Source organism: Melospiza georgiana, chromosome 2, assembly GCF_028018845.1.
Source record: "Melospiza georgiana isolate bMelGeo1 chromosome 2, bMelGeo1.pri, whole genome shotgun sequence".
In the NCBI taxonomy this organism is placed as follows: Eukaryota; Metazoa; Chordata; class Aves; order Passeriformes; family Passerellidae; genus Melospiza; species Melospiza georgiana.
The window spans coordinates 181,060-196,410 of NC_080431.1; the positions used below are offsets into that span (position 1 = coordinate 181,060).

At 46.8% G+C, this 15,351-nt stretch overlaps 1 protein-coding gene across 1 annotated transcript in view; it reads right to left on the bottom strand.

Moving 5' to 3' along the window:
- Positions 1–10,102, bottom strand: part of EVA1C (eva-1 homolog C) — a 31,403-nt gene extending 21,301 nt beyond the window's left edge. The window contains exon 1 of the mRNA XM_058045230.1: positions 9,976–10,102. Within this exon, the coding sequence (XP_057901213.1) occupies positions 9,976–10,102 (127 nt within the window). The remainder of the gene's footprint in view (positions 1–9,975) is intronic.
- Positions 10,103–15,351: the final 5,249 nt, after the last annotated feature.

A 15,351-nucleotide genomic window follows, 5' to 3' on the forward strand; every position in this document is an offset into this window, starting at 1 on the left:
AGGAGTGGTGACACAGTATCTGAGTTGCTCATCTCACAAGGCAGCCCAGGTAAAGCTGCATTTTTCATTATTGCACACACAGACACGCGTGGAGCAGCCAGTCCCTGGCAGCTTACAGCCTGTGCTGAGGGAGAACTCCCACCCCAAAGTCACAATTTCCTCCCACCCTTCTCTGAAAAACCCCAGGCTCTTTCCTGTCCCCTCTCCTCATGGTGGGCACTGCCTGCCCTGCACCCATCAGTTTCCTCAGCAGCTGCTGCTTCTCCTCCTTCCCTGGGCAGTGTGGGCTGCAGTCCCCTGGCATAAGCTTCACCCTCCTGAGACCATGTGCATCTCCATATTGTTACTGACTTCTGCTCAGAAACAGATTTTCCCACAAGGAGCAAATTCAGCCAAACAACAAAGTAAAGCTGGGGGTCAATCGGGTGTGATCTCTGATACCAGTAGTAACAGGCATGGTGATCAGAGTGAGGGCATTGGGAGGGCTGAACTCCTCCTCCTGGGGCAGCTCCCTGTTCTCTCCTACTGTGTTTACTCCATCAGTATCAGTTAGCTGGGAATTTGGGGAAAACTTTCTTTTACTGGCTAAATATGGGAGCTGGACTACAGCAGCCCTGCAGTCCTGGTCCCCTGCAGGCCAGAGAAGCCTTCCCCAGCTCCTGGATGGCCAGGGAGATTCCCTTTCCCCAAGAGCAGGGCAGAGGGAGGGCTGGAGCACAGCCAGCATGCATGCAGTGAGGCCGTGGCTCTGTGTTCACTTGGGCTGGGCAATCAGAACACTTGTGAGTTTTGGGGTGTCTTACCCTGAGCAAAGAGAATCATAACCAGACCCTATAAAAAACCTCAGGTTACTTAATGTTTTAAACCTAATATTGTTTTTTATTTCCTTGTTTTCTGGGTTAGGTAGTGGAGGGGGAGATGGTGTTCAGCTGCACCAGTTACTTTTTCAAGTATCATTCTGTAATGAGGAGGGGTTTAAAGTTCCTCTTTTTCCAGAAATAATAGATGTCACTCTTTAAAACAATATGAAACTCTACCAAAAAAGCTAACTGCCATGAGAATTGTCTAAATTAGGAAGCCTGGCACTACTGCAGTGTCCCAGTAACATCTCTACACCCTGTGTGAAAGCCCCACCAGGCACTTTCCCATTTATCCAGGACACGCACTCATGGCAATGCATGGAGTGCCCTGCATCTGGAATCATGCACGAGACATTAGAGGCTGGCTCAGAAGTTAAGCCCAAAGCACACAGGCACAAAAAGATCCCATTATTGGGAGGCCAGAAGGTATCATCACACCCAACTGTCTGTCTAACCCAGACCACTCACTCATTGTAATCTTTTACTGAGACTCAAACACCAGCACAGAATCCAGGCGTAATCCTTTCTTCCAGAATTAGCCAAATTAGTCACAGCATCCACTGACTTGACAAAGAACTTCAACTAAAAAAACATAGCACCAGAGAACCACACAAAACACTGAGGCTGAGCAGCTGGACAAAGCCCTACTGATCACTTTTCACTGAAAAGGACAACTGATAAATGATTTTTAAAATGACTGACAAAAAAACCCCAAAACTGGCATAGGAGAATAGATAGATATTTCTTTATATGAGAAAGAATTCTTAAGGGGTTATAGCTGGCAGAATCACTTTGAATAGCAACAATAAGAGTAGCAGTGGACCTGAAGGTATGGAAATCCAAATTTTTTTTTTCTGCTGAAAAGCACTGAGAATCTGGGAATTTTGAAAGTTCTCTGTGTGTTTGAGTTCCCCAGATGCAGGGATCAGGGAGAAGAGCATTCCAGGCTGTGAGCCCAGTTCCCAGCCACACTAAAAGCAATCTCAGCCTTGGCTCAGGTGATGTCTTTTGGGTAGGACAGCAGCTTTGCAGTGCAGTATTTTTAGAGGCTGAGGCTGAGCAGTCCACAGGCTGTGGAGGTTCTCAGAACTGGGCCTTCACACACAGATTTAGTAACACAGTTCCTGTGTATTGTTCAATTTAGTTTCATTAGCACAGAAATTTGCCAGCTCATTTTAAAGACATACCCATCTATTTTAGAGCAAATTGGATAGAAATAGCACACGTATTGTTGTGGGAGTCCCAGAAGGATAATCCATCCGGTAAATCTCCATCAGCTCCCACAGCTCTCTGTGAAGAACTGTGCCAACTCTCATTAAAAATACACAAGGCAGCTGGGTGAATCTGAAGGAAGATATTTCATGCAGTGATAGCAGAATAGTTGATAACCTCTACTACAAACACCATTGGAAGCACGGCTCTGATATTGACTGGTGTTTGGTGCTGCAGCAATTCTCCAGCAGTGTTTTCTCTGTTGGCTTGTGAAGGAAGCACTGAGGAGAAATGAACTCCTGAGTTTCAGCCCGAATCCCACTGCCACACCCTCTGCTGCTCTTGGGGCAGCTCTGCCACAGGTCCTGCTGTGCCAGGGCTCTCTGTGCACAGGGCTCTCAGGGCATTCCTGTCACCTGCTGTCTGCAAATTGGCTGCAATGTTTCTAAAAGTCATGACACTATGTTTCTTGCTTCATCGTTTTATTCAACCCTTGCTCTCTTTGCTACCACCCTACCAACTTCAAACCCTACCAACTTTCACTTGTATTGCAGAGATAGCATGAAAAGTTGTTTTCCTGTGCAAGGAAAATGTTTTCCATATAATCACTCTGGTTTTTTGTATTATCTAGATCTTTTTTTAAAGCAGTGATAGATGTTTCCCTGGAAAAACTAGGCATAATCTAGTTTCACTAATAAGACAGTGACCACAAACCCCATTCCATTTCCAAATGCCTACTTTGGCTTCAGAGCACTCAAGTTGCTGCTTTTCTTAGAACTGGTCCTTGAGACTTTTCAGGTGCCCATTTCTAAGGAGAGGAATCTTATGAGATCCTGACCTCTGTCCATCTGCCATTCCTTTACTCAGCTCAACACTTTTTAAGCTTAATGGCCAGTTTCAAACTGAGGGGTGCAGGGCTCAAAGAAACAAAGCTCCTACAAGTTTCATGGCAATTGAAGCCTGAGCTGCCCCTTTCAATTCAGTCTCAATGCCGAATGCTGCAAGAGGACTGGCAGCAGGAGTGGCAGGATGGTTATCCTGGAGAGCCAGCAGCCTGATGCCAGGGGAGCATTTGTTCCCACTGGCCTGACTGACAGATGAAGTCTGCAAGAAGAAAATGCTGAAGTTAGTGGTGAGGATGCCTTTGGGTAATCAAAGCAGTGGTCAAGATACCAGTCACATTTTCCATGAACTGTTCTATCCACATGAATGCTTTCCTATGGAGATTCTCTTCCTTTTCCCCCTTGTGGATCATAACATGAATCATAACCTGAATTACTGAATCTAATTCCCACTGTGTGTTAAATCTGAGGGTCAAATGAAGCAAGAGCTTGATTCTGCTTTGGCCAGAGAAAGGGCCAGGTAGCCATCAGATAATTCAGTGCAAAGCCTCATCCACACTCCAGTTTAAACAGGGTTTATTCAGAGAGCAGCAGCACACAAGAAGCCAACTGTGAGCTCTTCCTGGAAAAACAAAGCCAAACCATCATGAGTAAACAACAGACCTGTAACTTTTGGTCCCAGTTTCTCCAGGAACCACCGAGCCTCTGCCTCTGCATGACTCAGCTCAGCCTTGCAGTTCTGTGAGTTACAATTCTGCAGAGCGGGGAAGCCCATGAACCTGCACTTACACACCAACCCTGCACTTACTCACCTCATGAACCTGGACTTAAACTGGAGAGATCCCTATGCACTTGTGCTTTCTCACTTGCTTTCTGGTTTTATTTCCCTCTTGTGTCAGGAAGAAGAGGCAAGCTGTTCCTGATCCCCGAACCCTTGGGTCTGCAGTAAACTCCACCCAACATCCAGTTATATTTCTCTCAGCTACTCCATGAAGCCAGAAGGGCAAACACGTGTCTTGGACCCAACATGGAACTAGTGCAGTAGAAAAGGAAGATTTTCTCCATCCCATCTAAAGCAGCTGACAAGAGCCATGGGTTAGGGAAGACTTTAAAGCTCTTTTCTGCCCTTGCCAAAATCCTCCTTTGATCTGGACACAGAGTAGCCTCTTCCAGTGCCATTAACAAGAAGTAACAAGAGAAAGGCTCTGTGGGCAGCAACTGTTTCTGAGACAGAATGAGAGACTCTTTATGCCCAAAGACAAAAAACTTTGAATATTCCCAAAGCCTGCAAGCAGGAGAACCTCAGGGGCTGGAGGAAAATGTTTGTCTGAAAACTCAGATGTATGATCGTGGACCTTCATGTTCCCCAGGAGAGCCAGGGGGCTGTTCATTGCCACCTCAGAAAACAAAACACAGGTTTTGTCTTGGAAACACAACTTTGACTCAAGCTGTGCATTTTTTTGTATCCCCATTTATATTTGATATTCAGAAAAAATCGGAAAATCTGAAAAGATCAGAAAAAATCAGAAATCTGGCAGCTCACAGATCTGCAGTGCTATGATGGTTTATAGTACAGCAAGTCCAAGCTAGAAAAGCAAAAATACACTCCCCACTTCACTCTCAGCACTTGATGATTTTCTTTACACCAACATTTCTTTGTCTTCTACTCAGTTCTAGCCCAAAGAAATGAAGTTTTAAAACTACAAAACTATTCTGAAAGAATAATTCTTATCTTCCCATCCAAGATTAAATACAATGAAGAAAAACAAACAGATATTTGTGGCTTTGAGACCCTCATCCAAAGCCCAGTGAAATCCTTGGGAATTGTTCCAGTGACCATAGGCTTTCAATTAGGTCTTATATAGTGAGCGATGTTTTAAAATTAATTCTAAATTAAGAGCCAAACCTCACTGGTATTTAATTTGTTGCCAGAAGGCACACAATAGACCTTTGAAGCAAAACTCTTAAAATGCCTAGAAATTCAGATGAAATGACTCACCAATGCTGAACAAATAAGGCATGACCACGCCTCCTTCTGCTCCTCAGCTCCCTTAAGACACTATTTTCTCTGTGTTGGGTAATATATCAAAATATTTCTGTTTCAGTTGTACATTATGGCTGGCAGATGACAGAATTGTGCTAAGTGTTGACTGGTCAGACAGTGCCCTGTCTGTCTGGGGACACGTCCAACAAGAGCTGAGTATTTGTCTGGAACAGTCTGTAGTGCCTTTCCCCAGTAAAGGTGAGACTGGGAGCTCTGCCTCACTGGGAAGGATTCAGCAGCAGATGGAACAGGAAGGCACAGGGAAGCCAATCCCTGCTATTTATTTGGAATAAAAATAGCATATGGGGTGTCAGGTGCCAGCAATCTGCCAGGGGAACAGAGAGAGTTCTGCCCCAAATTGTGAGAATCTGAGAGACTCAAACGTGTTGGACTCTGAGCAGCGGAGCTCAGGAACTCGAGTTCTGTGTCTCGTGTCTGAATTCCCCAACATCTGTAGGGGCAAGGGCATCACACCATCCCTTAATTCATCAGTGGACTTAACAAAAAATATTAGCACACCTGAAATGTGCTTTCATAAGTTACACTTCCTCAGAAAGGCAAAAAGAACTGCAGGAAAAAGCCTGAAACAAAACCTTGGGTCTCAGCACCATGATCTAAACTAAAATCTCTGCTCTGACACACACCTCTTTATTCCACAGAACAAATCCCAGACCAGAGCCCACTTCACTCAGGGAAACTTTAAACCAGACTTTGAGGTTTAACTCACACATACCTGAAATGAAACACATTTCTAACATGAAATGCTTTTCTTTAATGAAGCAATGAACACTTGACTTTGACAAGGCAGTGCTGAGAAGATGCATTGTTGCATCACTCCTTGCAGCACTTCTTTAAACATCCTGCTGGAAGGGCATGCTACAATTGCCACGGTGAGTCAACAGAACTGACTCAAGAAAATTTGTACAGGACTTCATCTGACCAACACAAAGCCAACAGAAAAACCTCTGCATCGTTGTGGTTGGTAGTGATTGATCCTGCCACATTACTACAAACAAAGCATTTGTTTGCTTTCCTTTTACCTGGGAGAATCTGGGATGGGTGAATGCCACAGAACTTAATGGAAACTTTTAATGCAGAGAAGTCACAGGAGCAGATTACATTTCTTGGGTGAACTGGTTTGTTTTTTCATTAGATCCACTTGTTCCTGTGGTTGGGTCAGGAGACCAAGTCTGTGGAGTTAAAGCGAAGCTCAGTGCTGTCTGAACTGTTTTGCAGGAAAAGACAGAAAACCTGACACCAGTGGACAGAGATTAAAAGGTTCTACCCCTGAGAAGTGGCTGCTTTCTGTTAACGTCCAGAAAGTCACTCCTCACCCCAGTTATGCAATCACAATTACTTCATTTTTGATCTTCAGTTACAGGCACATTGCTTGAGAGCTGCCCAGAAAACCTGGCTGGGACTCAGGTAAGGAAAAGGGAGACTGAGTGGAGAGCAAGCCAAGGAGGCGAGGCCAGCCCGAGCTCAGAGCAGCAGGAGAACAGCAAAGGGAGGAAGGAGCACAAAAAGGGGTGAATGGATGTTCCTCGGTGTTCCCAGAGAGAAGGAGTTTGTTCCCAGATGGAGAAGGGGTCAGTTTGCTTTGTCAGCAGACAGGGAAAAGGTGGGAGGAGGAGTGGGGATAGGATGGAGAGCTGGGGCCTTTTCCCACTCCAGCATGGAGAGCAGGGGCATGAGGAAGATGAGGAGCAGGGATCCCTGCTCTTGGAAGGTCCCACAGAGTGCCACCATCCCAGCCAAGCCAGCTCTCTCTCAGAAGCTGGGACACCCACAGTGTGAAACACTGGGAAGAGTCTGCTGGGTTTGCGGACTCTTGTTTGGCCTGCTTTGGGAACCAGCCCTTGAACACAGAGGAGCTGTGAGGAAATGACTGTCCTGATGTCCTGAAAAGTGGCTGTCCTGATGTCCTGAAGCCCTGATGTCCTGAAAAATGGCTCCTCTGGTACTGTCCTGAGAGCCCAGGGTGCTCAGAGACTGGAGAACCAGCAAAATTCACAGCAGCCCCCTGCAATGGGACCTGATCCAAACTGTGAAAGATACCAGTGATCACGGAGAAAATAAAGAAGAATTTTAGTTAACAAGGTGTGCTTTGAAGAACAGGCATGAGGGGAAGAAAATTCTGTATTTGTAGGACCACTGTCATATTCATGAAGGTCTAAGGACAGAACTGTGGATTTAATCTCTCTTCTTTCAGTTTAAATATGGGCATGAATACCTGGATTCCACTTTGAAAAATTAATCACACTGAGGACTGCAGACCTCAGAGCACTTCTCCACTTTCAGTAACTAATGGAACTAATAAATATAGATTTGTGGAATCATTAAGGTTGGAAAAGACCTGCAAGATCATCGAGTCCAACATCTAAATTTCTTGTTTATTGCTTCAAGCTGCCAGAAAAACATTGATTATGCACATCTTTATTGTGTCAACATAAGAGAAACTATTGTGTCAAAATAAGAGAAACTCTTATTTCCATTAAGAGAAACAATTGAGTTGTTCTCACAGAGTTGAATTTTGAGCTGCTGCTGGTGTCTTATTTCAGAACATTTTTCTCCCCTAGAAAATACCAATCCACAAAATGTTATTGCCCAGTGAAGAAATGTCTCACTTAAAAAAACCTAACCAACCAAACAAAAAAGCCAACGAAATAGACAGATTTTTTTTCTCATAGTTAAAAGCTAGACAGATGAGAGCAAGAACTTGCAGCTGTCAGTAGTAGAAAAAATACAGACCCCAAATACAAAGTTATAAATATTAGCAATAACCCTTCCCTATACACTGTTCCCTGCTCCCCTTTCCAGAGCATCCCACAGATCCCAGAGGGAGCATCCCTGGGTTGTTACAGACAAACAGCGAGGGCTGGTGATGGACAAAGGGCTCTGGGCAGGGTGGAACTGCTGGCACAACTGATACCTGCATTAGGGGAGGAACAGGAATTACACGGGCAGGTGCTGGAGGCTGGCAGCAGGGCAGGAAGGAATTCTGGAAGCTCTCAGAATGGTGAGCAGAGGAGGAGAGAGGAAAAGAGTTTGGGCTCTGGGGGTAGGGGCCTCATTGCACTTTCAGCTGCAAGGCACTTGGAACGGGCCAGGTTTGTAGCAGAGTCCAGGAAAATCCAGTTGCTGCTCCTGCCGAGGGAGGGAGCAAAGAAGGGAAATCAGCAACTCCACAGACTCCTCTGCAGGCTGCTGTTCTGGAGCTTGTACTCCTTTAACAGCATCAAACGGCCTGAGGATGGCACTGCATGGTGTCCCCTCACCTCTGCCAGCTCCTGGGACACAGCACCAGCTTTTGGAGCAGCTAAAAACTTCTCCCTATGCTCTGCATACTGTTTTTTAAAGGTTACAGTAACATTTTGGTCTTTTCTGTCATTCTAGATTAGATCTCCATGTTATAATTAAAATGTGAGCAGAATTTGTTCAGACCTGGGAGCTTCCCAGTCTGGTAGGAATTCTGGAGTCTGCTTTCCTTTTCTACATTTTATTTACTGAAACGTCTGCATGTCATGGTTAATAGTGATCTCTGGTCATTCTACCTATTTGGAAAACTCAGTGCACAATGAATACTGAAGACAGCTGTACTTCTGAATTTAATCTTGGATAACCCTATCTAAATAACATAATTTTAAAAATGAACAGACTTTTTTGAGAGGAACTTTCCTACATAAAGGGATAATTTTTAACTCAGTAGCTAGTTGAAAAGGAAAATGTGAACATTTGTTTTATGTTATTGTGGAGAACCACCATGTGATTCCAAAACTAACATCCCAAACCAGCAGTTAAGCAAAAAAAAAAAAAAAAAAAAAAAAAAAAAAAAAAAAAACACCAAAGAATGAGACAGCAAGCATTTAAGAGCCTTTTATATGTGAAAGGAATTTAATATGAGAAATGTAGCTTATCCAAGTACGTAATTCTGGTCTTTATATTTCATGGCTGCTTGCTTAGAAATTGTCAGGCTTGTGGAGGTGGACATAATTTTAAAAATTACAAACTGTATTTTTTCTGTATTTTGCTGAGGAAATAGTTTCTGCAGAACCATGACCAGCATATTGAACTGTATCAACACAAACTATATTAAAATGCATAACAGCACATATTGGCTATTAATTATATATTAACTTTGTTCCAGTGCACTCGACTGGCTTTTGGGAAGTTCTGCTCTGTTCAATACGGGAAAGGTTTGCTTTCTGCCCTAGAGGCAGTTCCTTAAGCTTCCAGCTGCCAGGAATATGCTGCGCTCGCTGCGACACACAGAGAGGAGAGAAACAACCCATCTAAATGACTTAATAACAGCAGTGGGATGTCCGGGAGCACCAGAAAAGTTATAAGAGTGAAAGTTACAAAGAAAAGTTACAAAGAATAGAGGCTGCTTCCTCATCTTGATGGAAACAAGGGTATTTTCCCAGTTCCTGCGGTGATGCAGCACCTTCGCAGAGATCTGTGATTCCTGGGCGGCAGCGGGTGCCTCTTCTCCCCGGGAAGGGACTCCCCTCATCCACCCCTCTCATGCTCCGAGCTTCCCTCCCAGCAGAGAGGAGGGCAGCACTTGTTCGCTCCCTCAGGGCCCGACTCCAAGTCTCCAGGAGAAAGTGGGAACCTTTCCAGGGACTTCCACGCACTTTTGGTCAGGCCCTGGCCGCTCCACGCCCAGCGTTCCCACCGCGCAGCGACAGCTCCGCTCCCCGTGTCCCTGCCCACCCGGCCCCTCCGGCAGCCCTTAACCCTCTCCTCCTCCTGCCTCCCTCCGGCACATCGGCCCCGCGCTGCCCGGGGTGCAGGCCCGGACCCGGGCCCGCAAAGCGAGCACGGAGCGCTCCGGGAATCCGCGGTTCCGTGCGCGCTCCGGCCGGGAGCCCGCGGCGCCGCGCTGGACGCGCCGGTCCCCTCAGGGCACTGCGGGGTCTGACAGCCCCGCCGGACCCTGCCCGCGGCGTGCCCCGGCCCCGGAGCCCCCCGGAGCCCCCGGAGCCGGGAGCCGCCGCTCGGTGCCCGCCCGTACCTGAGAAGTCGGCGAGAGCCGCGACCTCGGCGCCGCACAGCAGGAGCACGCAGGACAGGAGGCGGAGGAGCCGCCCGGGCTCTACCTGAGCGCGGCGTGGGTGCAGCCCCGCATGCCCGTCCCTCATGGTGCGGGACAGCGCGGCTCGGGCCGGGGGGGCAGCCCCGCCGCCTCACATGGTGCAGCCGGGCCCGGCTGCCGGCGCGGCCCCCCCGGCGCCCTCGGGGCTGCCCCTGCCCCGCGTGGGAGAAGGAGGAGGGCGAGGGCGGAGCGGCCCTGCCAGCGGCCGCGGCGGGAGCGGGTCCAGCGGCCGCGGGCACTCGGGGCGCGGGGGCGGCGGGGAAGGCACGGGAAGGGACGGGAGGGACGCGGGCTCCCGGCGGCGCCGCGCCGGGCACTGCCCTCGGCGCACATCGCGCGGCCGGGCTGACTCAGAGCCGGCTGCACCTCGCCCGCCCTCCCCGGCTCTCCCCACCCCTCTCCGAGCCGTTCGCGCCTCCCTCCCGGACAAGAGGCTCGATTTCACCGTCTCCCCCCTCATTATTGCTTGGCAATGGTGGCAGGACGGTCACGGACTTACACACACACCGCGACCACATTTCCCCGCTTGTGTTTTTCCCGAGACAGGTGCAAGGTGCTCCCCATCACTCCCTGTCCCCGCAGCCCAGCTTCCCTGCGTTCCCTACTACAGGCGCCCTCGGCTCTCGTGCCAGACCCTGCCAGGGCTGCTCCAGCCCCGTTCCTGCCCTCACACCTCGGCTCCCGTTTCAGACCCCTCCACGGCTGCTGCTCCAGCCCCGCTCCTGCCCTTCCAGCTCGGCTCACGGGTCTCTGAGGGAAGCCAGCTGGGACCTGCGCCTGGCAGCATCTCCGGATGAGGGATTGCAGTGGGCAAACAGCACTGACTCTTCCATGCTGCAAAAGGAGCATCTCTGTTTCCTCGCACTGACACCACCCGACCGCAGTCCCGGACTCTAGTTCAGCGTGCCTGGAGTGTGTAGGCTTGGCTTAAAGCCTTCACTGCAAAGTGAGGAAACATTTTGAAGTCACTTTGAGAGAGTTCAAGTCGTTCCCTGAAATCTTTTGTGATACAGAAAAGTGAACCAGTGAGAAGTTCAAACAAATTGTCATTGCTACCTGCTAAACTACCTTCCAATGTATTTTGGTGCTTCGTTTAAGGGATGAGGCACCCAAGGGAATAAATCAGGACAGCTTCCAGTTCCTGTAAGAGCTGTCCTCATGTAAGAGAGCTTAGAACCAACACTGGAAATTGGGCACAAAAGGATCTTTTTTCCTGGGGCTGTGGGTAAACATGAATATCCATGCATGATCACACGGATCTCCTGAAAAAAACACCCCGAGTGAGTCAGTGAAAGATGATGGAACCAAACGAATTGTGTTAAATCTATTCCTCTCCTCCTGTTCCAACTGAAGTTGGAATGCATCCAGATTTGAATTTCCAAAGTTTGGCACTTCTTTTCAGAGGTTACACTGAACTTTGAACAACTTGGTCTTCATGTTTGAATCTGAATCCACTTTTGTTCCTCTTCACACACAGAAAAACAACAGGGTAACACATATATTAGCCTATGCTTCCTTAGTCTTGGGCAGATAAGAACAAAACAGGTTTCACATGAACCTGTCCGAGGTCAGGGACACTCCATCAAGTGTTACTGGACTCAGATAAAGGGGATCAAAGATGCCGAAATAACAGTATAAAATCACTCTGAAACATCTGCAGCTGCAAACAGAGATGGGGAGAGGGAACAGCAGCTCTGCAGGTGAAGCCCTTGCTGCTGGCTGCTTCAGATAAGGACAGTGTTTGCCCTGAACTCAGCCAGTTACCCTCTGCCTTCCAGCAGGGAACTGGAAGGAGACTTGTGGGAGTCTCCCCTACTCCCCTCCTTTGTCCCCCTGACCTTGTACCTGATCATTCAATCTGACCCTTCCGGCACTTGCTGTCTCAGGTCAGTCCCACCAAAGGCAGAAATGAATGCTGGGGAGCAAGCAGCACAGATTTTCACAGAGAAGCATTTGGAGGCCACACTTTGATCCTCTAGAAAGGCGTTCAGGTAATTAGGGTGAACTTACCTGTCCGTCCCAACCTCCTAGCTGCTGTAACCTCGTATCTGCCATAACTTCAGGTGGGTGCAGTCAGCCCATCTGTGACTTCAGGATGGCAAAGCTCCACTCCCTGTACAGCCAACAGAGAGATATCTCATGTTCAGGCCACCTGTTCCAGCTCTAGCAGGAGGTGTTTCACCTCCTTCTCTCACATCTGCTCATTGCTCCCTGGAACAGATGTCAACAATGACCACTCAGTGTGCTGTGAGTGACTGAGCAGACTACAGATCTGTGACCAGTACACAATCACTGCAGAAGAATATACAAAGCATCAAAAATAACTGGGAAGTATCCCATGCCTGTGCTTGAAAGGCTTTGAATCAGAAGGTCGGATGAGCACTCGTGAACTTTCTGTTCCCAGTGAGACAACACAGCTTTTCCTAGCCTGGTGGTGCTGTAAGCAGAAGACCGTGATCCCAAAGTGCAGGAATGAGCCTGGGATGCTTTTGGCACTCTGCAGGTGCAACCCAAAGGCAGAGGCAGTTTCCAAGAGGAATGACTGAACTGGGAGAGGTTCAAAACACAGCTAACCTCCAGGGAGGTGAAGCACTGAGGGCTGAGTGACTGCACACGAGGCAGCTGGCTGCTCCTGCTTGCAGACATCTGTCTTTGAGGGAAGCCTTCCTGAGGAGGAGGAAAACTTATGGACACTGGGGCTGACAGGAACTGAATGGCATCTATATTTTTTGCACACATACATGTATGTATGTGTGTGTGTGTGTGTATGTATGTAGGTGTGTGTGTGTGTATGTATGTATATAGTGGGTTTTTTTCTTTTCCCTCTGAATGGGGGCTACTTTGCTATTCAAAACGAACCTAAAACCAAGTAACTTAAAATATGAAAAGTAGTCTTGCAAATCTCTGCTTTTCCCTTTACCCTGTGATGGGTAGTGCTTAAATAGTAAACTTGGAGACAGGAGTGTAGAACACAAAGGCAGGAAGGGAGACAGTGTTCATCATGATGTGCAGAATGCAGCTCCCAGAAGCTGGCAATACTCAGCTGCTGCAAGACAATATAACTAATCCAGACATGTTCAGCATGTCGAATTACAGAATCTTATCCTTTCCTCACAAGCAATAGGAATTAGATTCCTTTTTTTCCCCCAAAGGAAAAAAAATAACACAAAACTCCAGGAGTTAGAATCCAGGAGAGATATCACATCTGCTTCAGACAGTTTCTCTCTTTTGGACTTGGGGAGAAAAGAAATCATTTCACAGTGCCAGAAATGCAGGATTTGTGTTGTTACATGCAAGCTTGGCAAAAGCAAAGCCAAAATCTGAGCACTTAACTTATTTTTCTCCACATTAATAACTTTCCCCTGAACTTCACTCCAACTGCCAATTCAAAGCTCATATCATGACTTAGTGTATGGGAATTCCAATAAAATTAGCGTGCCAGTTAAGAAGTAAACAATGTGAAATAAAAGAAAGTGAATGTTAAAAAAATAATGTGAAAAAAAAGAGACAGTTGAGTTAGATGGCCTAAATTTTTATATTAGTGGAAAAAATCACTAGATTGATTGTACAATAACAAAAACTGTCAGAAAAAAATCTCAAGAGTTTCTCACAAACACACACACACGTCTGTGTGTACACTTCTCACCACTACACCCCTTACTGCTTTTTCTTCCTGCTTTCTCCCCTGTAAATTTTTAAGAGCTGACATTTGTCATTTTAATTTTATTTTCCCAGAATAAAGTTTCCAGGAATTTCCCTAATGTTCTTTTTTGGCTTTTCAGGATTAAAACAAAACAAAGCAAAAAATTAAGAACAAAACCCCAGGCTTTTCCCACATTTTTAAACATTTTATATTCCTGCATTCTGCCCCAGACAGAATGTACAGGACAGTTCAAATAAGTGGGTTGCTATCCTCTGTCTGTTTCTATGGAAATGAGTGTCAGAGCACTTAAAACAAAGCACATACTTTACAGTAATCACTCTATGGTGATTATTTAAAATAACAGACTGCGTTTTTCCCAATCTAGCCTCTATTTCTATGGATACAAGCTGAAGATGGTTGTAGGGAAGCTTGTTCACCAGTTTTTCCTAATTCTAAATGTGTTTTGGATGCTGTAAGTTCTCACAAGGTGCTATGGATAATAATAAAGATCTTCAAATGTACTGTAATTTGAATTTGAGGGCACCATTCGGTGAGCCAGAGTTAGGAAACACTCTCACGTGTGTAAAGAGAAATTTGAATGAATACTGAGTAAGCACTCCACGCAGCAGGTTTAGAAGGAGGGAAATATTTGCTGGTTTTGCTATTTTTTGACTTGCTTTAGAGAGAGCAAGCTCAGCTAAACCAGCTTTGAGTTTTGTGCTCCTGAGCTGCTCCTTGGCCATAACGCCAGAGGGACTCTGAGCACCTCACAGGACAGAGGATGCGGCCCATGAGGTTTGAACAGCCAGCCTCCTCACGTTTCACTGGAATGAAACCTCTCCAGGCACAGCAGAAAGGCCCCACTGCTCACCCTCCTGAGCGCTGCCAGTCGTGCTGGCACTTCTCCTGTACACAGATTGCTTCTTCTAGCAGTGCACCTGGCACTTGTATCGACATGAAGCAAGAGGCACGTCCCATCTCACAGAGCTTATGCTGGAAACAAGAGAAAACATGACCTAAGGTGGAGGCAGAGCAACTGCACCAAGGAAAAGGTCCTGGGTTTGTGTTCTTGCTCTCTTAAAGCACCCAAGTTGTCCCTGGTCCCTTCCTGACATGATGCTTCAAAGACACACTGGCAAAGATGTGTGTCCTGCCTCTCAGCTTAGGAAGGACATTAGGACAGACTTGCTGGCTGGACCACGCTCTTGGAAATCAAGCTCTTTGTGGAAGTGCTTTATTATGGTTTTATAAGCCTGCCTTTGATGGTTGTTGTCACTGTTCCCCTTTAAGAAATAAGTATTTAAGCTAAGATTTTCCAAAATGACTAATGATTATGTACTTGAAATTCAAGACTGAAGCTTTTTAAAGCCACAGAATCAATGTCGAAACACTGAAAAAAACTGTGGCTTTTCCAAGAGCCTTGAAAAAATCAGGCTTCAGGGCCTCTCAAGTTAGATATGTAAAGGCATGGAAAACTGGTAGTGTTTCAGAAAAGAGTAGCCCATATCAATATCTAACCAGTGAGAGCTGATAGGTTTGAGATCCAGACCTCAGGCTAATTCAACCTGAGCACTGTGAAGTTAAAGGCAAATAACAAAATTTGAAAATAATTATTGCAGTGTTTGTAAGGGCTTCCTGGTAAATTCTGTGAC